The sequence below is a fragment of the Haemorhous mexicanus genome, chromosome 5 (genome assembly GCF_027477595.1).
Source record: "Haemorhous mexicanus isolate bHaeMex1 chromosome 5, bHaeMex1.pri, whole genome shotgun sequence".
In the NCBI taxonomy this organism is placed as follows: domain Eukaryota; kingdom Metazoa; phylum Chordata; class Aves; order Passeriformes; family Fringillidae; genus Haemorhous; species Haemorhous mexicanus.
Genome location: NC_082345.1, coordinates 5,068,242 through 5,093,531, shown reverse-complemented (window position 1 = coordinate 5,093,531; position 25,290 = coordinate 5,068,242). Strand labels below are relative to the sequence as shown.

General features: G+C 46.7%; 1 protein-coding gene across 1 annotated transcript in view; it reads left to right on the top strand.

Moving 5' to 3' along the window:
• Positions 1–23,799, top strand: part of CACNA1C (calcium voltage-gated channel subunit alpha1 C) — a 458,875-nt gene extending 435,076 nt beyond the window's left edge. The window contains exons 38-48 of the mRNA XM_059848110.1: positions 837–933; positions 1,574–1,676; positions 3,302–3,403; positions 4,682–4,809; positions 5,900–6,034; positions 7,480–7,832; positions 10,048–10,176; positions 10,612–10,721; positions 12,659–12,762; positions 15,972–16,289; positions 16,539–23,799. Of these exons, the coding sequence (XP_059704093.1) occupies positions 837–933; positions 1,574–1,676; positions 3,302–3,403; positions 4,682–4,809; positions 5,900–6,034; positions 7,480–7,832; positions 10,048–10,176; positions 10,612–10,721; positions 12,659–12,762; positions 15,972–16,289; positions 16,539–16,835 (1,876 nt within the window). The 3' untranslated portion in view covers positions 16,836–23,799. The remainder of the gene's footprint in view (positions 1–836; positions 934–1,573; positions 1,677–3,301; positions 3,404–4,681; positions 4,810–5,899; positions 6,035–7,479; positions 7,833–10,047; positions 10,177–10,611; positions 10,722–12,658; positions 12,763–15,971; positions 16,290–16,538) is intronic.
• The last annotated feature ends 1,491 nt before the right edge of the window (positions 23,800–25,290 follow it).

Sequence of the window (25,290 nt, the reverse complement as noted above, 5' to 3'; positions counted from 1 at the left end):
TTGTTTTCATTTTTCTCTGAGGCTTCTCAGCTTCCAAGGAGAAAATCCTGGGCAAGGAGATTTTTCCAGAAAATATGACAGTGACACGAGTGCCGGGCAAATCCTGCAGAAGGCACCAGATGCAAGAGGCCTGAAATAATACTTTAAGCTATGCCTGGGTTACAGGGAGCAGCAGCATGAGGCTGGGGAGACCTTAGTGACATCATTAGCTGTAGCTGCACTCTGCAGGCAGGCCAGCAGGTCAGCCCTGGTCAGGATGCAGCCTGTTATAGATGGATAATGGGATGAGTGGCTCTCACAGTTAAAAGAGAACTATTGTGTGAATATTAAGAAAAGCTTTAGTGATGTGTAGTTATGTTATTGTAGTTTAGATGTCCTCTGGTCTCCCCATAGCTCCCTTTTCCCCCTTGTAGTGTGACTATCAAACAGCCTGGGTTGTCTAGGACAGGAAAAAGAAGGCTGCACATGTGTCCCTTGCATGGGGCAGTTGGGAATGGAAAAGCTTGGTGCTTAGGGGGAGCAGCATGGCAACACCTGACCTCCAATCCAGTTACAAGAAAGCAGTTTCCAATGATAAATGGCAAAGAAGAGCTGACTGACAGACTTTGGGAGGGGCCAGGGCTGGCTGATGCAACCCCCAGTAGTATAAAAGACTGAGCTCCATCTTGAAGATGAACTGGCCATGTGGTGTGCATGAGGGGCAGTTCCCAGTGCTACAGCTTTTTTCTTATGTAGTAGTCCTTTGTTGTATTTTTGTTAAGGTTTAATAAACCTTTTTATATTTTCCAAGTGAGCAGTTGTCTCTCACACAGCCCTCACTGTGCTCTCTTCTGCAGGGGACGGATCAAACACCTGGACGTGGTGACGCTGCTGCGGCGGATCCAGCCCCCGCTGGGCTTCGGGAAGCTCTGCCCTCACCGGGTGGCTTGCAAAGTAAGGCACACTGCTGCTCTGGGAGCCTGGCCTCACAGCAGCTAAACCAGAGCACCAGCCAGAGAATACAGAATGGCTTGGCCTGAAAGGCACCTTAAAGCCCATCTAATTCCAGCCTCCGTGCTTGGCAGGGCTGCCTTGCACCAGGCCAGTTGTTTTACACCAAACCGCCTGCCGTGGCATTTTCCAGCTGACCCTGCCTCACTAACGGGGCACATCCCAGCTCGCTGCCCACCAGGCAGAGCCAGCAACAGTGTTTCTGAACAGCTCCTGGGATGCCCTGTGCCCCTTACCAGCTCCTCTGGTCTCCAACCACCCAGTCCAGGGCTGGAGGGTCAGCAGCAGGTGGGTTGTGCACTACTCAGGGCCATCAGCCTTTTATCTGCTGAAGAGAGCACATCTGTGCTAAATTCTGCTCTCAAGTACCAAGAACTCTGCTTGTACTGTCAAACACCCATCTCCAGACAGATTAGGAGAGGTAGAAATAACAGGCCATTCTCATTTTGTAACTAATCCACAGGCCATGGATACTCACATGAGAGGGATGGCAGGTCTGGAGGGCATCAGGAGGACTTGAGAAGGAGCATGCTTCAGTCCATGTGTGGCAGTGATTGTTGTCTTTCTCCTCTTCATCCCACAGCGCCTGGTCTCCATGAATATGCCACTGAACAGCGATGGGACTGTCATGTTCAATGCCACTCTCTTTGCACTGGTCAGAACAGCACTGAGGATCAAGACAGAAGGTGAGAAGCTTGCTGACTGCAAGGATACCAAGCTGTTCATGCCAAGGTGTCCTGAGCTGGAATAAACTAAGAGGGACAACTTGTTTAAAAGGATCCAAATTACTCATATGCAGCACGTGGGACAAAAAGCTATGTAAAGAGGTTTGGAGGAATAATATCTGCTAGGGAAAGCACAGTGTTTCCCACTACCTAGGGAGCTGGTGCTTCCTGTAGTATCATCTCAAATTACTGATCACATTCTTCACAGTGGTCTGAAAGTTTAAAGTTTTAGATCAATGTCTGCTCACACAGCAATTAGGAGAAGGGCAAAGAAGCCTCCTTTTTGTACCCTGTCTGCAGAGCTGAGCCACTTCTTGACTGCTGTTGCCACTGATCTTCCAGTCCAAGGGAGAAAAAAGAGCTTGGACTCAAGGGTCTCATCTCACAAAAACTCCTCCTGTGCTTCCATTAGCAGGAGTTAACATTACATTGTAGTAACAGTGGTGTTGTAAAGAGAGATGAGGAGTAAAGGGACTGTTAATAGCTTGCATAGACAGCAGGCATATTTGAGGAAAGCAGACAAGATTTGGGGCTCAGCTTGTCCTCTTTGTTGCTCTCTGTCACCTGCTGTAATGAAAGATATTGGTCCTGAGTCAAAATCTGGCTTCATGTATTAATGAGATGCATTGAAAGAGAGTGTAGGTCTGTGATTCACAGCAAACACCTCTGCCTCAGGATGGCTGCAGTACATTTCAGGCATGGGGAAGCAGTGACCAGCAGAACTCTGCCTTACAGTGCCAGCTGTACAGTGCTGAGCCAAAAAATAGTGGCAAAACAAAAAATTACATTAAGGCCTTGAAAATTGTGCTAAACAGAATTTGACTGTAGTGCAAGAGACTCTCCTGAGGAAAAAGCCACCCACAATCCCTGTAAGACATCTTGTGTCTTATGAAACAGAGACCCAAAAAGGATTCCATTTTCTTGTCTGTCTGAGAGAGCCTCAAACTCTTGGACTCATTGCCAGTGAACTCCTGGGAAACCATCTAAAGCCTCAAACTGCTTTCTTTCTTTCTTGTCTTAGCAGGATCTTAAAGTGGTCAGGGCAGGAGTTTGGAATTAGCCCTGCTGGGTCAGATTTCTGCCTTTGATGCTGTCCATGTGTTGCATCCTCAGCAAGTTATTCCATCTCCCTATCTTCACTGCATCCTATTACAAGAACTACTGCCATGCAGAGCCTGTAAAACACCCTCAGGAGCCTTAGTGCTGGGGAGAAATAAGAAAAACTGCAGGAAAAACACCTTTAGGAGGACAAGATACTGGTTTCAGACACCTAGAGAGAGAGAAGAGAGGGGTTTGAATGTACATAAATCAAGAAATAAAACTGAAGATGACTCATTTGAAAGGAAATGGGTATCTAGAAGGAAAGTCACCTCCCTACCCAGAGATGACTGTGCACATTTAGGAAGAAGAAAGAAGACCTCTTGCTGTGAGGGAGCTTTAGGAATGATCTGAGCATCTCTTGGTCCAAAACTTTCCACTATTGTAAACACTCTGATATTTACCTCCTGAGACTTCCATGCCAGACATTAAATTGCTCCTCTGCAGGGTCTGCTTAATTCCTGTCTCTCATGATTTTCACCCTGCAGGTAACCTGGAGCAAGCCAATGAAGAGCTGAGAGCAATAATTAAGAAAATCTGGAAGCGTACCAGTATGAAGCTGCTGGACCAGGTGGTGCCTCCTGCAGGTGGTGAGTGCAGGATCTTGTCCCTGTCTCTGAATATCTCTGGTTTTTTCCCCCACCTGACCTGTCCTGCACCTCATGATCATCAGGTGGAATAGAAGGGACAGGCTTTCTTCTCAAAGCTATCAGCATTTAATCAGGCTGAGGTCTGTTCTGTATGAACATGAATATGCTGTTCTTGCTGCTGAGAAATCAGGGGAAAAAAGAAATGTGCATAAACAGGAGTTGGTGCATCGGCATCCAGGGTGGCATTCACTGACTTTCCAGGTGGCCCCATGGGCACAAAACAGCCCTTGGCAGTCAGCCAACAGCAGCAGCCAGGTCCTGAGCCTTGCTCAGCCTGCTCTGAACTCAGTGGACCATGTCTTCTAAAATTTCCAGTGGGTTTGCAGAAAGGAGAGCTACCTGGAGAAAAACATAGTGCACATTTTGGCTGGCTGACAGTTTTTATTGTGTGGGAACACAGCTGTGACTGCATTTCAGGGGAGAGGTGATGTCTTCTGTTCACTCACACCCATGTTAGGCACAAAGGGGCAGAATTCCAGTTCAGAGAAGGGTCAGGGCAGCCTGGGTTGGATGATCAGTCAGAGGCTGTTGGCAAGCCAGCCTGTGAATAAGTCTTACCCCAGGCTGTCACAGGACAGCAGCATGTGTTGACCCAGACTGGGAGGCTGCTGCTATAACGAGATCCTTTGTGGTTAACCAACACCAGAGACTGCAAAGGTTAGATGTGCTCCTGCTGCAGGGTTTCTGTGCCAGCAGAGCCAGTCTGCCCCAATGCCACCTGCACCTCTGCTCCTGACTGCTCACAGCAAGCTCTGGCTGCACAGCAACCCCTTCCTTCAGCCCTGCATCTTGATGCCATAAAAAGCAGAGATGAACTGCAGTGCCCAGTGTTTTTGCAATACATGAGCAAATACACCAATAAATCAGCTGCTTATTTAATTTATTTTTTCACCTCCCCCTTTGCAGATGATGAGGTGACCGTGGGGAAGTTCTACGCCACTTTCCTGATCCAGGAGTATTTCAGGAAGTTCAAGAAGTGCAAAGAGCAGGGGCTGGTGGGAAGCAAATACACCAATAAATCAGCTGCTTATTTAATTTATTTTTTCACCCACCCCTTTGCAGATGATGAGGTGACCGTGGGGAAGTTCTACGCCACTTTCCTGATCCAGGAGTATTTCAGGAAGTTCAAGAAGCGCAAAGAGCAGGGGCTGGTGGGAAGCAAATACACCAATAAATCAGCTGCTTATTTAATTTATTTTTTCACCTCCCCCTTTGCAGATGACGAGGTGACCGTGGGGAAGTTCTACGCCACTTTCCTGATCCAGGAGTATTTCAGGAAGTTCAAGAAGCGCAAAGAGCAGGGGCTGGTGGGGAAGCCCTCCCAGCGCAACGCGCTCTCCTTACAGGTGACAAGCGGGCCCCGAGTGGACAGGGGTGGTACAGTAGAGACAGGTGGCCCCACTTCCCTCTTCAACCATTCTGGGGGTTGCTACTGGAAAGGAGTTTGTAGACCACTTGAATTATCACATCAATCCTTTTGGATAAATGCCTGTGTACCATGGGTTCATAATTCCTTAGCTCTGAAAGGCACAAGTGAGGCATAATCATAATTTATCAATCTGCCAGTAATATTTGACATTTGGAATCCTTTGAACTGGTATGAAGTGTCCTACAGACATTTGCTTACTGCCACGTACATTTGACCCATTCTGAGTGCATGTTGCCAGGAGACAAAATCACTTAAAAAGCAAAAAGCATATCTGGGTGCCAAGGCCATCCAATGGACAGTAAGGACTGGGATTTGTTCCCCACTGTGATACATGTTCACTCAGCAGATTACCAGGCTGTGTGAGAGAAAGAGAAAACCCTGTTGAATGTACAAGCAGCACTATTTATTTCCCTCGAGGATACTTTGAGGAAAAAGGGTGGCTCTGGAGTTTCAGCAAGCTGAAAACTGCTGTGATGTGGGCACAAACACAGAACAAGGCCACAGTACACCCACAGCTTACCACCCTGGATGGACTCTTTGGAACAGACTCCAGTCAGTGAGGGGTTTGAGGACTTAGCAGGTCCAAATGCAAGAAGCTTAGTTATTAAACCCATATTTAAACTGCTGATTAAAAATAAGAGATTTTCTGAGGCACCAGAGTACATGGTTCAGCTGGAACTTTGGCTGCTCTACAGCTTCTGGTTGTGGATCTGAGAACCCAGAGTTGAAAGCACGCAGACCTGCTTAGTCAAGCCAGTGGATTTATGTCTGTGTCCTGCTGTGATGAAGCCAAGGACTAGCAACAAACATTCCTTGGTTTGTATTGCCAAAAGTTTCTCCCTCCCTGAGGTGGAGATGAAGGAACAGGGTTTGTTGGTGTTTCTCTAGGAGCTGGGGGTGCTGTGGTGACTGAAGGGGCTCCCCAGTGTTTAGGAAGGAATGGCAGTGCTGCTGTCTCTCCTGTGCCCACTCGGAGATATGAAGCTCTACAGTTTGCTGTCTTGCAGGCTGGGCTGCGCACACTGCACGACATCGGGCCCGAGATCCGACGAGCCATTTCTGGGGACCTGACAGCTGAAGAGGAGCTGGACAAGGCCATGAAAGAAGCTGTTTCTGCTGCCTCTGAAGATGATATCTTCCGGGTAGGTTCTGAACAAGGTTGGGAGCTGAGGCTGAGCTCAGAGTGCTTTGGAGGCAGGTCCAGGCATGCAGGAGCTCTGGTGGTGGTGGGATGGAGCCTCCCCCAGTGACAGGGTCTGCTCCTTGGGTTTCCCTCTGGCAGAGAAGCTTTAAGGCGATGGTGAAGGAAAGGAGTTGGTTCTGATGGAGGGTTTGGGTCCAGAGCTTTGTTCTGGCCCACAGGCCTCTGAACCCAGCCACAGCTCCAACAGAACTCCCCAAACCGTGTGGGTGCTGCTCCTTTTAACCCCGGGGAGAGGGGCAGGGAAGGGGTAGGGAGCCACCAGCCAGGTACAGGAGGGGAGGTCTCAAGGGACAAAGGACACCTGGATGGCCCAATGCCCCCAGGGGTAGAGGGCATCCTTTGAATCTGCCAATCACTCAACGCCCCTCTGGAATTCCAGGACTGACACACAGTGCTCAGCAGGGGTCAGGGAGGGGGAAGGAAAGGTGATGGACACACCTGGGAGGGAATCTTCAGGGAGGGACCTGAGGTTCTGGGGTAAACCCTGAAATCACACTGCAACAACATTCTCTTTTGTTCATTCTGTTTTTCACTGGGCTCTCCTTGTTTGGTAAATCTTACTAGAAAACAGTGGTGGACCTAGGTCCTAAGTGAAAGGTCCTAAGGTCTTTGCACAGTTTTAGCTCAATTTCTTCTCTCTTTCTCTCAAGGGAAACTTCTCACTGGAAGATTCCCTCATAAAACCTAAATTAAAGAACAGATCAGTGCATCCATCTGGCAATCTGCAGAGCAGCAGCTTTAGTGTTTTGTTCACTCCTTTCAGTGGCACTGGTAGCATCCTTCCAAAAAGTACACAAAGTCACAACAGAGCTCCTATGGAAGGAGAAAATTTTCGGAGCAACTTAGCTAAAACATTTCTTTCTTATTTCATTCTTGTTTATTAGAATTGTTTTCTTTGGTAACTTTTCCTCTCCTTTGGCATTTTCCTCCTTTCTTTACAGAAAGATGCTGTCAGTCCCTTTCATTACCCATCTAAACAGTACATAACTGGCTCATTAAATTTCTCTTCATTTCTTCCTCCAAGTACTTACTAGATTTTAGTGCTCTTCTCAAATTCCCCCTCATACCTAAATGTTCCTTTGTAACTGCACTGGGAAAACCAGACAGCAGGTGCCTGGTTCTTGCATCCATACCCCGTCCTGGACTCCCAGGACTGGTGGGAGGTGTGGAGACATACAGCCAGCCCTCTGAAATCCCAGCCTGTGTGTAGCTAGTCTCTGTGACAGAAAAGTCCTCACACTGCTTTCTGGAAAAGAGAACACCAGCACCATGCTCACTTTGGTTCTCATTTTTTATTTCCTCAAGAACAGTCTAAGCAGGAAAACAGCAGGACCCTTGCACATCTCACTCACAAAGGAAAAATCCTTTCTGTTTCTCTGACAGAGAGCTGGAGGCTTGTTTGGAAACCATGTGAGCTACTACCAAAGTGATGGCAGGAGTGGGTTCCCCCAGACATTCACTACCCAGAGACCTTTGCACATCAACAAGTCTGGCAACAACCACGGCGATACCGAGTCTCCATCTCACGAGAAGCTGGTGGACTCCACCTTCACTCCCAGCAGCTACTCATCTTCAGGCTCCAATGCCAACATCAACAATGCCAACAACACTGCCCTGTGTCGCTTCCCCAGCCCACCCAGCTACCCCAGCACTGTCAGCACGGTGGAGGGCCATGGGACCCCCTTGTCACCCACCATATGTGTGCAGGAGGCTCCCTGGAAGCTCCCCTCCAAAAGGTAAGTGTCCCAGCAGAGAGGGAGCCAAGGGAGCAGGTGTTGGAAGGTGCATGCAAACACCAGAGCACTGCTGCTGAGCCAGAGTCACTCCCAGACATTGCCCAGCCTGCAGCCTGGATTGAGCCCTCTGGTTCTCCACTCGTGCCAAAGCCCACAGAGATGCACCAATTGGCCACTGCAAAGCACCAGCACTCTTACTGACCAAGACACTCAATTTCTTTGGGCTTTATCAGGAAGAAACCTTTGTAAAATCCAAAGGGAACCTTATTTATCCCTCCTTCACTGCAGGGAGGTGTTTTATCAACTGGTAGCTGAAGGAGACTGCTCTTCATGTCTTAATAGCCCAATAGGGAGCTTTGTTGAAGTCAGTGGGTTTTCATTCAGCAGGTCACATCCCTGCAGAGGTCACCAAAGACATTCTGGGAGGAGGGAGGCAAGGTTTTTGGAAACAAAGCAGAGAAAATCCCCTTCTCTGGAGAGTTTTCAGGCTCTCTACACACACACAGATGACTAACACAAAAGGAATATAATTTTTCTCAGTAGGGGATTTCTTTTAATACTTTCAGAAACAGCAGGAAAGAGATGGATCTTTTTTTTCAGTGCAGAGAGTGAACAGTGTGAAAAGGTGGCCAAATGCTGCCCTCAGAAAGGACAGGATAGGACAATAAGGCAGAGGAGCTTCAGTGGGTTCAGAATTGCCCAAGTGAAGAGTCCTGTGGTTTTTCTATTTCATGCCCTCCTGAGGGAGGCCACAGGGAGTTGCACAAGATGTGTTCCCTTCTGCCCTCCTCCCTGCTGAACTGGTGCTGGTGTGACACTGCTAACAGGGTGTTCTTTTCTCTCCTTGCTTCCCTGGGCACGTTCCTTGCATTAGGACACATTACTACGAGACACTGGCACGGTAGGTGTTCTCCATACCCCCCTCATGCTGCCTGGCTGTAAGACCCACTATCTTCATCCTGTTCAAACTCCAGATTCCCATTAATGCTGAATATGGCCACTCCTTTTTGGTGTCAGTAGGCCTGGAATAGAGATACTGAGCACTATGACAGCTCCAGAAAATACTCCCCAATGGGGGCAAGTAGCAGTCCATGTTCTGCTATTTTCTAGATTTGGGGTTTTTAGAAATTCTAGCTGGGCTCACACATCTACACATCCTCTGATCATAACACAGTGAAGTACACCCTGGCATGTTCATGCAAAAATGCTGTATGGTTTTGGCTAAACACAGACAGTTGAACAGGAGAAGATGCCAGGTACAGACTTTTTCCACCTCTGCACCTTAGCAGTTTTACTTGCCTCCCATTTCAGAGGAGGGTCACTGCAGCACTGCCCCACAGGCTCTTTCACACAATGCATACCCACATTTCTCCCTATGGTTTTTGCTTTAACCACATGACAAGATAATGTTGCCCCTCTAGTCCCTAAAAGATGAAAAAAAAAAAAAAAAGCCACCCTGCTCTCTTCTGCAAATGCTAGAAAGAAACTGAAAAAGTTTCCACTACCTCCATGTCCATACCTCAAAGATTCAAGGTACCTCCAGATTTTACTCTACTCCTCAGAAAAAGCAAAGTCCAAATTAAGTAAAATATGAGTGCTGAAATGTGAAACAGGGGGACAGAGAGGTGGCAAGCAGGGAATTCAGGGCTGGCACACCTAAGGCTTTGAACAGATCCCACTGAATTCAGTAGAAGCACTCTGCAGTTAAAAAAGGGACAAAAGGTGGAAAAGCCAGCAAGGATGAGAACATGACCAGGAGGCAGAGGGCAGAGCTGGTGCAGACTGAGGGATTTGGGAGGCAAAGGCCCCACATCACAGAGATGAGAAGGTTACTGTGAATGTCCAGGAGGCTTCTCTGAAATCCATAACCAAGCCTTTTGCAACAAGGGAAAAAGCTTATTCCTGAGAGCCCATCCCAGACTTTACTGTGAGTTCAGTGAGGTGTATCATGGAAATGTGGTCAGTGGGATGTGCACATTCATAGAGTGCAGGTAGTCACAAAGGACAAAATACACTTACAGTTTAAGAAAAAGGACACAGACAAAGATTGCTGCCTTGTATTTGTGAACTCTGTAGCTCTATTCAGTCATTGATTTTCCTATGAAGGCTCTTCAGCATTATAATAAACTGGGACAGATGGAGCCTGTCATTCTTGTCTTTGTAACAGGTTGTCTTTACCATCTCCATATCTTGACTTGTCTTTTTTGCTCATTAGCTCCAGTTCCAGAGACAGCCAGCTGGCAATTGTTTGCCAAGAGGAAGTGTCTCAGGATGAGACTTATGATGAAAATTTGAATGAAGACATTGAGTACTGTAGTGAACCAAGCCTGCTCTCTACCGAAATGTGAGCTTTGCAGCTTTAGTCAAGGTGTTTGGGTGGTTCTTTAATTAAGGGGGAGAGGTGGGAAGAGGTGACCTTTTTCTACAGAAGTTTCCATTTATGGGAGAAGGTCAGAAAATTTTAGACAACTCAAATATGAGAAAATAATTTATTTTAAAAATGCAGTTCAGCCTTAGAAGTAACATTAAGAAGGTTATTTTTCACCTAGGATTTTCTTTCTCTGAATGAGATATCTTCTACCTCCTGATGTTCCCAGAGCTCATTTTTAGAGTTCTCTGCCTCATGGTCTCTTGTTACTGCTCCTGGACCAGTACTAGTTTAAAGCTAGCTTGCCTTGCATGCCTTTGCTAGCATGACCTTCCTGGCTTCCTTGCTGGAAGAGGGCTTTTTCTGCCCAACATCAGCTGCTTTTCTAAATCGCTCTGCTCTCCTCCCCAGGCTTGCATACCAAGATGATGAAAACAGACAACTCACTCCACCAGAACACAGCAAAGGAGAGGACACCCGGCACTCTCCAAAGAAGGGGTTCCTGTGCTCCTCAGCTCTAGGTAACCTCCCAGCAGGGCTGGGCTGTGCTTCCTCCACCTTGATGGAGTTCCCACATCTCCCTGATGGAATCCCAGCCTGGGTGGGCACGGGTGTTGCTGTTTGCTGCATGCAGCCCACGAGAGCAGGAATCCCAGGGCGTGCAGACAATGCTGATCAGGCACACATGGCTCTGCTGGCTTCACAGCCACTCTGCAGATGAACCTGTGGCTGTTTGGACAGTCCCTGGGATCTGTTTGATCAAGCCTGCCTGTGAATTAGGGCAGTTTATTTGAGAGCTGTAGGCTCTCCAAACAATCACCAGGGAGTCACTGAATAGGTGAGCCTTGAGCCTACAGTGTTCTGCTCTGTATGTATTCAGCAAGGAGAAATGAGAGATTGTCTCCTTTGTCTGCTGCCAGGAGCACACTGAATGTCAGATTAAGTTAATACAACATGCATTTGCCTTCTGCTCTAATTGGACCTGGAGATTTTCAAGTGCTTCACTTGGAGATGAAACCCATGCATCACAAGGTTTTATGAAAGTATCAAGAGTCTGTGACAAAATGAACTCTTAGGTATAGCATTTTTCAGCCTTTTTCTGAGTATTGGTGTGGTGGAAAAGGGCATTGAAGGGAGAAACTAAAAAGAATTGTGTGTATAAAATACATTTTTACAGAATAACAGTGACAGACTAGGTAGTGTCATGTTTAAAGTGAGGCTATTGAGTCTTCACTGAAATCCTTCAGGATGCTTCACTGTTCTAACAACATTTACTTTATTTCAAATCTTAAAATATTAGGCAATGACAACTTCTATATCTATTGTCAGCCCTTGATACAATGCTTCACTAACTACATTCTAATGACTATTTATATACTGATGTCATACTCATTTTAGTAGTTGGGGTTTTTTCTCTGGAAAGAGGAAATTCTTTTATCCTACATTGTAACATTCATTCTCTGGGTTATAACATATTTTCTACAACCTTCAGAGGGCTTTTTCTCCGCAATCCAATATTATAGATACTGACTATTTTCAGAATTGTAATTTTCTTTCCTTCTTTAGAAAAATGTCAACAAAATGAACAAGAGCACAAACTATTTTAATGTGCCATGTATTGAATCTTTAATACAGGATTTATTTGCCATTTTTCAGAAGTAAAGCACCTGATCATAAACATACTTTTCAGTTGTTTGAAATTCCTCATTGGGAGTACCTTTCTCATATTTAGAGAAGTAAAGTTTAATTATATTAAATATAGAAAAAATATATAAAACTTTAATTATGTAATATATAATTAAAGTTTTTATAGCAAGTAAACAACTGTGACTGTTTCAGCAGCTCCCTCTAAAATGTTTTTTTTCTCTCTTCCCTTCTCTCCAAATTCCAAAAGTGCTTCAATTCTGTCTAAGTCACCTTCCATTCACCAGTAAATTCCCCATTGATGGATTCAGTTGCACTTGACCTCGCTAGAGACACAGTCTCACAAAGTGTGGTGTGTCTGGCAGCTGTGGGACACAGATCACATGCAAGCAGGGTGCCAGTGTCATCTAAGCAGCACAATGTCCCTGCCTGCCCAGCACCAGAGTCTCAGCTGTCACATCCTGCTGAGGTCTGCCTCAGCCACAGAGGTCTGAGAGCACTGCCACTGCCTGGGAGAGAAATCAGCTGCTCGTGTTTTAAATGAGAAAAATGCTCAGAATCCACCTTGCAGCAATCCCACCTTGCAGCAATCCCACCTTGCAGCTTGCTTGGAAGGTGGAGTTGATGGGTTTGTGATGTTTGAGTGCTTTCTGTAACTACATTTGCTTTGGAAAGGGCACAGTGTTGAGGGGAAGAGCCTAAAGCATGTGTGTCTTTTTTGTGTGTCCAGTGGGACTGCACTAAAAGAAACTGCAAACAGGTTTCCTGTAGTGTGTTATGAGTGATGGACACGTTGTGTGTGTTGCTGTTTCAGGTCGAAGAGCATCTTTTCACTTAGAGTGTTTGAAAAGACAGAAAAACCAGGGTGTGGATGTCTCACAGAAGACAGTCCTGCCTTTGCATCTGGTCCATCATCAGGTGAGTGTTAACAACCAGATGTGGTCCCTGCCACCTGCAGTGCCCCCCAGAGCATCCCAACCCACTGTTTAAAAACCATTTGGGATAGATTCTTACCCATACCAAAGGCCCAGGTTCTAGCAATCAGGATTTTTATCATTCCCAGATTGTTGCAGGAATATTTACCTTGGAGTCAGCCACAGTCATCCTTGTATGGATGACTGTGAATGAATAAAATAAAATTCTAGCAAAAAGATGAAAATAACTACCCAAATTGCATGCTGCAGTGCAATTACCCTGGCTTTGATGGCAGTATGCACATGAATAAAATGTGCGCAGTCAAATATTAATTAAAGGTAACCAGTAAGTGTAATTGACAATTTTAAAACACAAACTGATTACATGTCATCAATCAGCTTCTTAAGCCCTTTGTAACTGTGTTCAGCAGCCTGGCAAATGTATGCCTAAACACTACCTGGATGATTAGCCAGCTGTCAAGGCTCCAAAGGAGAGCTGTGTCTTCTGGTTTGATGATGCCTCTTTTTGTCACCCATAAAAGAAACAGGTGCAGATGGCAGTGCCAGCCTTGCAGGTGTGGCATCCTGCTCTGTGCAATCCCCCCAGGCAGGGTAGAATGGCCTTGCTGCTTCTTTAGGCTGCCACAAGGGCAGAAAATGTCACACAGCAAGAATGGGAAGAGTGAGAGAGGGGTGGGCTTGAGGCTCCCTGGCTTTCCTCACCTCCACTTCCAGAGAGTTACCCTTTAATTCTTGAGCTCCAGAAAGCAGTGGTCTGCAGAGAGTTACAGCTGTGGCAGGGACAACCAGAAAACGTGCTGGAGCAGGTAGGGTTGGTCAGGAAACTGATTCCCATGCTCACCACAGCAGCAGCAGCCCTCCTGCCCTCCCATGGCAGGCCAGGCAGAGGGAACACAGGCCTTCCAGCCCTCTCAACACATACAGCTGACAGAATCACCTCCCTCCTAACCTCTTCACCCTTCCCCATCCTACCATGCAGCCCAAAACCTGAGGGAGACGGGGCTCTGCCCACAAAAGTGTCACCCAGCCAGACTGAAGGGCTACCCTGAAAGAGGCATCTGGCTGCCAGCTGACAACACTCAGCAATGTTCCTGTTTATAAAAATGTTAACCAACAACAGGGCCTAAAATAAGACCACAGAATGGAAAGGTTGCCTCTGCTAAACCTAATGGATTCTGTTGCTGTGAAGGCTTGAAGAGGTGTTCTCATGGACTACCTGTACATTATGATATGTAAATGTGTTCAGCTGAAGCTCAAAGCAATCATACACAGCTTCCTTCAGCTTTCTCAGAACCTTACATTTTTGATAAAATATTTTGTGCGTCTGTCAACAAGCTGAAATATTGGTTCTGTTGTCCTGCCTGACAGATCCAGGTCTCTCCTTGAAGTCCTGGCAGTTTAAGGGATGTGCTGAGGCCATCATAGCCTGCAGGATATGACTTATTCAGAAGTTTTAAGGGCTTTCTTCCTCATTGAAATTTGATAGGAGTCTGACATCTAATTACTGAGAAAACCTTGGTGAACTTGCAGGTGACTAAGAATGAATTCTTTTTTTCAGAATGAAAAAAATCTTTTATTCTGACACTGAAGTCACCAGCACAACATAATTATCAGTTCCCAAGGATTTCAGTGGCAGATGGACTGAGCTTCACTGAACATTAGATAGCTTTAATTGAGCTGTCTAATTTAAATTAGTCAGTTCAGTCCCACTGTGGTCAGTGGAGGGAAGGAGCATCACCAAAGGGCAAGTTTAAGTCTTGTGTAAGTCATGTCTTTGAGGCAGTGTTTTCAGGCAGGCATTGAAGAGCAGGGAGGCTTTCTAGTGCCTTTCTGCACAGTTAGTTTAGACTAAACACAGAGCCTTGCTCCAACCTGAACACAACACAGTCCACACACTTTTGTAGCTTCTATGCATTTATTTCATTGCTCAGCCATGAGCTCTGTGAGATGAGTTCATGACTCTGACAGTCTTGCTTATAGAACAAGGAAGCAGTCACCATCAATAAGGCACCAGATCAGCCCCGGGCAACAAGAGGAATTCATTTTAAGAGGAGGCTGAATGACTCAGAGGTTGTGTATATCATTACAGGAAGGACTGGATGGCTGAAAGTATAATCATCAGATATTGATCCTCCCACCAACAGCAGATGCCTTAAAATCCAGTGGTGGATTTCAAGCTATTGCCAACTGCACACACAACTAAAATTCATAACTGGTATCTGTTCAGACACTTCAAACAGCAACTGGCAATAAAAGCCTGTGCTGTGTGTGGTGTCAGTGGTGGGAAAATGAGTTGCTGTCTCCCTCACTGGAGAAGAGGTGGTATTTCTGGCAGAACCAGGGGGAATGGGACTGCATCCCTCTTGGCAGTGCTGTGACAATGGAGCTGCATCCCTCCTGGCAGTGCTGTGACAATGGGGCTGCACCCCTCCAGGCAGTGCTGTGACAATGGGGCTGCACCCCTCCAGGCAGTGCTGTGACAATGGGGCTGCACCCCTCCAGGCAGTGCTGTGACAATGGGGCTGCACCCCTCCAGGCAGTGCTGTGGCTCCCAGGCTAAAGAGCTGCGGTTCTGAAAATTTCCAATCCAGTGCTTGGCAGTAGCACAGGGCACATCATTTAAAGGAAAGCTTGCAAAATGAGTTTGCAGCACACATCCAAACCCTTCAAGGAGCTGGCAGCTGTGTTCACAAGCCTCGAGATTCTCCAGGCCTTTCTCGGATGGTTTCTCCAGCACCCCCTTGTGTAGCCACTTTTCTCTTCACAGAGAAAATCTGAACCTCAGAGAAAGGAAAAGCAATTCTTATCTTATTTGCTGTGCCTGTGTTGTGCCAAAGTAGAATGCAATATGGAGATTATTTACCCACAGTGATGGTGTTTTGTTTCCTTGTCCTATCAGGGCCAGGTGTGTGTGTGTCAGGACTGTCGGCTGATTGTCATGACAGTCACAAGATGAGGGCAGTGGAGTGCAGTTGTGTGCAGAGTTGAGTGCTTGGCAGATTCATTTTAGATGTAATGTAATAGAGTGCAATATACTATAGAATAACATAGTATAATAAAGTAATTCATTAGCCTTCTGATGAGATGGAGTCAGATGCATCATTCTCTCCCCCTCGTCGGAGGCAGATATCTCCGATATCCTTGTTCCAGCCCTGCAAGCCGTCACTCACGCTGTCCCTCCTGTGTCCGCAGGCACTAGCAGTGGCCGGCCTGAGTCCCCTGCTCCAGAGAAGCCATTCCCCCACCATGTTCTCTCGGCTGTGTGCTACGCCCCCGGCCACGCCCTGCAACCGGGGCTGGCCGCAACAGAGCATCCCAACGCTGCGGCTCGAAGGGGCGGACTCCTCGGAGAAGCTCAACAGCAGCTTGCCGTCCGTGCATTGCGGCTCCCGGTACCCGGAGAGCGGCGGCAGCCCCAGGAGAGCCCGGCCCGTGTCCCTGACCGTGCCCAGCCCCACCGCAGGGAGCAGCCGGCAGTTCCACGGCAGCGCCAGCAGCCTGGTGGAAGCGGTAAGAACGCACGGGCGCCGAGGATGCTGTGGCACGGCCGGCTAGAAGCATGGCCCTGGAAGAGCAGGGCAGCAGATCCGCTGCTGCCCGCAATGCCAGGAGTAGGAGAGCCCTTCTCCTAGATTTAGAAGCATGAATGGGAGGAGGAAACACGGCAGTGAAGAGGGTTGTGTTGGAGGTGTGGCAGGGTTGGTGCTGCAGGGTACTAACGCGTGTCTTTGTGTTCTGGTTCCCCACCTGCTTTTGAAGGTCTTGATTTCGGAAGGACTGATGCAGTTTGCTCAAGATCCAAAGTTCATTGAGGTCACAACCCAGGAGCTCGCAGACGCCTGCGACATGACGATAGAAGAGATGGAAAATGCAGCAGACAACATTCTCAATGGTAACAGCAAGCAGAGCCCCAATGGCAACCTCTTGCCTTTTGCTAACTGCAGGGACCCAGGGCAGGACAGTGCAGGAGAGGAAGAGGAAGAGGTGCAGAACCCGGATTGTAGGATAAGTCAGGAGGAGCTCAAGGACAGCAGGATTTATATCAGCAGCCTGTAGTTGCCAGGGCTGGAAGCGATGCTGGTTTTTTATTTGTTTCAATGTTCCTAATGGGTTTGTTTCAGAAGTGCCTCACTGTTCTCGTGACCTGGAGTAACCGGAACAGCGTTCTTCATTCATTTCTGTTGGGACGAGTCGCAGAGTTGGGTGGTGTAAGAAAGCTTTTCAGGAGTGGATATAACCCCAGCACGTGTCCATGAGGGAAGAGTGAGGAGGAGGAGAAGAAGAGGAGGAGAGCCAGTTCCCTCTTTTTTTCAGTCCCTGCACAAGGAACGACAGCTGCCTCCGGAGCACGAAGGGGAACCTCAGCTTCCTGTGGATCGCCCTAGCCAAAAGGACCCTGCGCCAAACGGGTGTCTTTCAACCTTGCTTGTAAAAATCATTTTGCACATGTTCTGTATGAGCCTCACCGTCTCCATAAAGCCAAGGCCCTTTGATTCGGAAGGAGAGGAAGACTTCTGCTGTGGATTCCCACACGGCCACGGGGAGGAGGAAGCAGGAGAAGCCCGAGGCGCGGCCCAGCCCTGCCGAGACTCCGGCAGCGGCCCCTGCCGGCCAATCAGAGCTCGGGCGGTCTCTCGCCAGCCAATCCGAGTTTAGGTGGTTTCCTGCTGGCCAATCAGAGCTAGTGCACCAACTGTGCCAGCCAATGGGAGAGCAGGCATGGCGGCGGGGCTGAGAGGCCGCTGGGCCTGTGTAGAGTTCTTGTTTCGCAGTTTGGTATTTTCTTGAAAGCATGTTGCAGTTTTTATTTTGACTATTTTATTATTATTATTATTATTATTATTATTTTGAGGGAGAAGGGAGTGTTTACAGCGTTTTGTAATCACCTACCTTTTTTGTTTTGGTTTATTTTCACCTTTGCAGATGTTAAATTGGTTTGATCATGTTGTATTATTTAAACTGGGGCGGGGGTGGTTTCTCCATTGGAATTTGGTAGAAGTATAATGATAGATGAGTTTTACCAACCATTATGTACACCGAGGATTTGTAATTTTATTTACTAGCAACTGAAACCTTTTGTTGTTGTTGTTTTATAATTTAAAGATAGTAGGCAATGCACTTGATATAGTCTTGCACATTTGAGTGATTGATTTGGGTTCTTTTTAGTGCTAAGTGTATCTGTGAGTGTGGGAGCAATAGGAGCGAGTGTGTGTGCATGTGTGTATGTGTGTGTGTGTGTGTGTGTGTGTGTGTAAGAGCAGTTCTCCATGTCCTGGTTTGAGCTGCAGGAGATCTGTATCTGGGGCCATTCGAATGCAAAAACAAACCACTGTCTCTGCTTTCGAAAAGGGAATCAGTAACTTTGCATTTTCTGTTCCACAAGATATGCAAAAACAATGCAATAATATTAATTTTAAAATAAAATTGTAAGTTGTGTCGGCATTAAAACTGTATAGAAAAAGAAAAAATTTACGGGGGTGGGGGGGAAACAAAAAAAGAAAAACAAACCAGAAGACGTTACGCTTCAATATATTCCGTGTGATGTTTTATTGCATTGATAATGTTTCTGTTGAAGAAACCGTTATACTTGAATTCAGGTCAGTTTCAGTATTTTTCAAATATTTTTTTAAAATGAATTGCAATTGTGCCAAGCAAAGATAATGAATTGAATTAAGTTTGTTTAAAAAAAAAAAGAAAAAAAAAGAATCACTTCTTGTATATTTTGCTGCATGTCAAGTGAGTCATTTCGTATTTGGAATGTGCCAAGCTTTACCTTTGAACTTTTAAGTGCTTTTTTACGTGTGGTTGGGGAAAGGGTACTACTTTATTTTTTTTTCCTTTTTTAATTTGTACAATGAACAAAGTGTACCTGGTGTAAGTAACTATTCTGCAATCCACTGACAGGTTGAACGTTACTGATTTTGCATATCTTGTGTTCATTTTCCTTCTTCCTCACTCCCTTTTAACTTGCACGATGACTTTATCGGTAGAGAATCTTTCTTCCCAAGACTGGGACATTTTATTCAGGCTTTGTTTTCTTTCCTTTTGCTGAGTTCCTCTAAAGGTCTTGTTCCACTCAAGGGTGACAAGACCCCCAAAGCCCATTTGGCAGATCCATCCTATACCTTCAGCTGGCACCAGCAATTTAAGGAGCGGGGCAGAAAAAAAATCTGGCTTCAAAATTACTTTTTTAAGCAGCTGAACCCTGATCAATTTTAGCAGGATCCTGGGATAAGAAATGCAAGAATCAGAACAGTTGGCAAAGTAAAGTTATCTAACCCTGGTCTGGGCTGAAAACAGAGGGAGAGAGCTGTGGATCTTTATTAGGAGAATTGCTGCAGGCTGGTCAAGATGCAGGTGCTAAGTGACTTTTTGGTGTTCCTATGCATGGTCTCAATCCTCTTCCCAGACTTTAGTGGAGGGTACAAAGTCACACAACATCTGGCAGCACAGCATGTCCCAGCCACAATTCCTGACTGCTAAGTGTGAAACTCTCACACTGATGGTTGGCCCTAACCCTGAGAGAGGCTGAAAAAACAGGCAGGTATTGTTAGATTTTATGCAACTGGTTTTTGTCTAGACTACTGCTGGGTTTTTTTCCCTCCTCAGGATGATTCACAAACTTGCAGATTGGTTCTGAGGTGTGATCTGACTCAGAGCTAAACTTTGATTCAAATCTTGAGCTTCTGCAGATGTCCAAGAACACCCTTCACTGCATACATTGATTACATTATTTTTGTGACGTTCTTGTTTTTCTTCTTGATTCTCTGGGGCATAAAGGAGAAATAGCAAAGTATTTTTGTCTGTACTTTTTGAACTGGCCAGTATCAGCTCAAGATACCTTGGAAAAAACCAAATACTAGAGAAATATGAATCCATTTGTACAAGCATCTGTCATCAAAGTCATCATTCAAGGCTTCCCTGGAGAAAGTGACCAGCTGGTGTGGGTCAGTCTCATCCTTTCATCCCTGATGCCTGTACAGAGATGGGCACACACGTGTGTCTCCCTGTGAGTTTGCTGCTGCTGATGTGCTCCAAAGGGACTTGAAAGGGAAGAATGCCCGTGCCTGGTTGCTCCTGAAAATGCAGTGCAAGGGCTCCTTAACTCATTTTCTTTCACTGCAAAGTCCATCTGACCCTCCCAATGGAACACAGGGGTTCTTCACTCCTGAAAAACAGTGCTTACCTAAATTAGTGGTGACAATGAACATTTTGGATGCTTGACAGCCCGTCTTTTAGGATTTTTCTTGATGGGAAGGAAAATGACAGGAAGGACTGTGCCCCAGGCATTCTTGGTGAAAGATGTTGCTCCCTCGGGGTCAGAGCCTATGGCCAGGGGAAACCCCACTCTCTCCTGGAAGACCCCATAGGTGCTGCAGAGTGGAAAATGTGTGGCTAGCAGAGAAGGCAAATGACTTCTGCAGTTTGAGGGGTAGGTGTTAAATTTAGTAATTGCTGGTGCCAGCTGTCCAAACTTCTCTTTCTGGGGAGGGTGGCTTTTTTTTCTATTTTTTTCATTTGAGGTACTTCCAAATGTGCACATTGTGACAGGCCTGAGCAAAGAGCTGCTGCCTCCTGCAAGTGAGGCAGAGGCTGGGGGACAGTGGGAAGGAGGGGGCAGGTTTAGTTCCTGGAGTGTTTCCCTGTGTATGGGAGTGGATGGTGGGTACAATCCCTGTGCTGTGGATGGAAGCTTTGAAGGAACCGATGGCTGAGAAGTGGCGTGGAAGGAAAGAATGGGGAAAATGATCTGCTGTTTGCCTCTGAGCATCTCTGACTCACAAGAGGACACTGCAGACTAAAGACATTTCTTATAAAACAACAAACCTCCTCCCTGTATCACTCCTGCTCATTAGTCCAGACAGTACTGGGTCAGCCACATCGGGTGCATTTCTTTTTTTCTTCCCTATTTCTGTGTGGCTGACGTGATGGGAAAGCAAGTGGAACTCATGATCCAGAGCTGGAGTTTCGTTGTCCACAGACCTTTTGTGCATCATCTGCCTCTTCAGCTGGACATGTGGACGATGATGGTGTGTAGATGCTGCTGCTACTGCAGGGGTCTCGCCTGTTTTCTTGCCCTGCCCACGCCACCCCAGCACGGAGGGACAACCAGAGAGGCGCCATGTACAGAACCGCATCTATTTCTGCTTTGTTTTCTGACTCACAACCCTGCCCCAGTGACTACGACGACAACAACAACAAAAAAAAGGGCAAATGCATTTTTTACATTTCTTGATAATTTCCAAAGCAATGTATCATTGCTTTCTTTAGACTGACGCCAATATAACAGTTGTATGGGTCTCAGCCAGGCTCCTGTGTCTTTTCTGCCTGAGTTTCAGATTGCTGTATGAAATGTATGCGCGTTTGCACACAGACACAACCAGACGAGGTGGCAGCACCCCGAGCCCGTGGGGTTGGTCACCTGTGTCACAGGTGGAGTTGGAGGCCTTGCTTTGTGTGAGTAGATGAGAAACCCCAACCCACTGGTCCAGGGAGCTGAAGTGAAGCAGCCCTACTGAGACAGAACTGAGTATCCTGAGATACATCCATGGTCCTGCTGTGACTGTCCCCACAGCAGGGGCACTGCGGGGGAGAGCAACACTGAATGGGGAATTTGGAGCACAACAATATTGAACCAGAATCCAGTCAGAGGTTTCTGGTAGCAGTGAGATTTTGCCAGTTCTCATAATGAAAACTGTAGTGCATATAAAGAAAACATTCCAGGCCTTTAGAAGCCTCGATTCCCATCTTGCTAACATGAGGCTGGAGGGCATTAGAGGTCAAGGAGGTTGTATTGATGCAAAGGATGTGGAAAACAGAATTGGGCCCTGAAAAATTTAATTATATCTTTCCTCCATTTATTTTCTTCTTCAAAGGAGTCTAAGAAATACAATTCTCAATAGCTGCACAGGGTTTCTTTTTTTCTTCTTTTGAATGCTGTGAAACTTTTAAAGTTTTATTCTGGGTGAGCAAGCCCAGGGATCCAGAAAGTTTCCAATGGGATCTCAGTCCGTGGAGCTTTTATCTCTGTTCCTGCTTTGTTTCTGGAAAGCTGAAACCACTCTGGCCTTGCTGCTACAGCTCCCTGAGGTTGGGTGGGTGAGGGCAGAAGCACAGCAGGAGATACGTCCTGTTCTGAAGACAGATTGGGCTCCAATTGCTTTCAGAAAACTCAGTAGCATCACACTGGAATGAAAAAAAAAACCCTCTTCTGATACAAACTTTAGTGTTCTAGTTAAATCCTCCATTCTTCTCCTCCCCCTTATGGGGAACATAACACTTGAGCATAAAAACCAGGCCTTCTTTAGGGGCACAGGGCTCGACTCAGTTGCCTAAACATGAGTGTCCACTGTCATTTGAGATACCCTACAGAATCCTCTGCCAGGTCTGCCACAGCTGGTGGGGAAAGGCACAGCTCTAGCCAGGCAGGGCTGGTGTCACAGAGCCCCAGAGGACGGCAGAGATCTCATGTGGCAGGGGACAATTAGGCAACTTAATCAAGTCCCTTTCTAAAGGGCTAATTGAGAGGAGCAGCACCAATGACTGATGTAATGAGGGAATCTTCAGTAGCATTACCAAGGGCTTAGTTAGGCAGGATCAGGAGCTTGTCTCCACACTCCCATGCTGTTGTTTTTCTACCCCATGTCAGGCACTCTGCCTCCACTCCTTCGACCTGAAGTTGGCAGCACTCTGACTGGTCCTTTCCTTAGGCCAGGATTAGAGGCTGCATCCCAGGCCCAGGGGAGCTGGGACAGGCCCAGGCAAGAGCAGGCGTCACTCCACTCAAACACAGATTTTCTGCCAGCGTTCCAACAGCCCCTTTCCAAAGTTTTTTCCTATTTGAGACAGAATCACAAACTCAGACCCCATTTGCTGGCATCATCATTCAGGTGATTAAATACCTGTGTTTTTCTGTTAGCTCTTTCCCAATTATGCTGAAATGCTTTCAGTATTTTAAGCATCCTAAGTCAGTCTGTTCCCATCTCAAGCACCTAGGTAGACTGGCAGCCAATACTATCTAAGCATCATCAACTTTATGATTGCTCATAGAAATGATTGTTTCAAGCTTATTTAGTCTTAACAGTTTGAATGTGGGAAGATTTTGGAGGAGGAAGAGTGACATTGTAAATATCTCTGACAAACATTGCTGCATCACACACAAAAAAAAAGGGGAGATACTTATAAAACTGCCTTAAAAATCAATTCTGAATGATGAATCTCCCTCCAAACAATTGCCGCTTGATAGAGCAAGGAATGAGTCACTTTGGGTGAATTCTGGCAAGAAGTGGTTGGAATCTAGTCCAGTTTCAGGAGTGAAAGTGTAATTTAGGAGCTGATCTCTCACTCAGTCTGAATTCACATCAGCACCAAGGACTGAGCACTGCAGGATCCAAAGGGTTTAAGGTCTGGGGGGTACTGTCCGTGCATGGTTTGGGTGTGGCCCAGCAGGTACTGCATACCAGTGTCTCCCAGTGACTTCAGGGAAGATGGGGTTCCTCAGCACCTCTTAAGTTCAGGCCCTGGAGCACCATTTCCTGCTCTGATCATCAGCTATAAATGTTGATAAATATAAGTGTTTTGCCTTCATTTGAATTGCCCAGAGCTGTAAAATGACCTCTCTCAAGTATAAATCAGTCCAGATATAAACCTCCTCTCATACTCTTCCCTACACTCCCTGCCCACCTTCCCTGCCCTCCCTTGCACCTCCACCCAAGCCCTTCCCTGTCTCAATTCTTTACCTCCTTCCACACTTTTATATCTAGTTTTCATGAACCCACAGAAATGCTTTTGTAAATACTGCTGTACAGTTTGTAACCGTCATGTAAGCCTGTCATCAGTGCCAGAGTCCGTCTTGCCCTCTCGCACGTTTTAAAATCAACAGAGGAAAGTTAGAGTGAATGGCCCTCAGTGAGCTATAGGGTCATCTCTGTGTGGGACAAATGTATATTCCTGTAAGATTGCATTTTTATCTAAGGAATGATGTTATTTTAAAATTGCTAATAAATTTCTAAACAATGTCCAGATTTGTTCAATATTGTAAATGGTATCAAAGCTCCTTTGACATTGCTCCCTCCTACCAGCAGGGGCTGAAAATTAAGGACAGCTTCCTGCAGCCCCTTATTTCCCATGGGTGGCCCTGCTGCCATTCAGGGGCTCTTGTCCCTGTTTAAGGGGCTGCAGAATGGTCTGGACAGCCACAGCCTGCCCCACTAAACAGCAGCTTAGGAAATCCAACCGCTGTCTGTGCTGCTGTCACCCCGGAAATTCTGCCATGTCACGATGTCCAACGCGTGACTCGTGCAACCACACGCTTAACATTTTCTCCACTGGATTCCTTCTCACCAAGCACATGCAACAGAAAATTAATGCCCTCAGCTTAAATACAGTGTAATTAGTATATACATAAGCCATGAAGCTAATGGGATGATAACAAGTAACGTTCCACACATTTGCTTGTCGATTGCGCAAATGTGTTCTACCACGGTTGTCAGGAAATTACACTGCAATGCCAGCTGAGCACTGTGTTTGTGTTGCAGCATTATAAATCACAGCGTGCTCAGCCCAAGTACATCAGTCTAAGATTCAGTAAAATAATGCCTAAAGAAAAAAGAACGGGGTTTTTTTTCAGTTACACGTGTATATATAAATATTTTTCCTTAACTTGCACACAACTGTCATAACTGCAGGCACTGCTGTTACTATTAAATCGTGGTGGCACAAAACGTTTAAAACCCAAGGGGTGATGAAAACCTGTAGGTGTCATCAGTGCAGGGCAGAAGGCTCACCAACAGAAATCTCATTATCTGCAGGCTCAGATTGGCCACCAATTAGACATTAACCACCACAAAACCACAGGAAACCACCGTGCTCACAGCTGTTGGTCAAAACCCAGCAAAGGGCTCAGCTTTGCTGGAAAACTCCCTGAGCTGGCCACTCAGCTGAGTTACAGCTCTGTGTGAGACCATTAGGTGAAATCCATGGCAGAGAACAGGTGAAAGTGGCTGTGGCCGTGCTGCAGTGTGAAAACAGAGCGAAACCTGGAGTAAAACCTGTGAGACAGCTGAAAGGGGGTGAGCCTCAGGAATGAGTAACAGGTTTGCAGAGTCCCCTGTGAAGTGGATCCATTTAGAGCAGCCCCACAGCCGGAAAGGCAGAGCATACACCTATAATGCTTTTTGTTCGGCAGCTGCAGAGCGCTGCTGATGTCAGTTTTTAATGCTCACGGCATTTACTCGAAGCCAGAGACGAGCACTGAGAGTTCCACATCAACACGAGGAAGAATTCTTTACACCCAGAGTGGCAGAGCCCTGGGACAGCTGCTCAGGGAGGCAGTGCTGTCTCCCTCTCCGGAGACATCCTGAACCCACCCGGACCTGCTCCAGGTGACTCTGCCTTGGCAGGGCTGTTGGCACGGATGATCTCCAGCGGTCCCTCCCACCCCTGGCGATTATGCGACGAGCACGCAGACCTCGCGAACAGGAAGACGACCCCCAGTTCGAAGTAGGTTTGG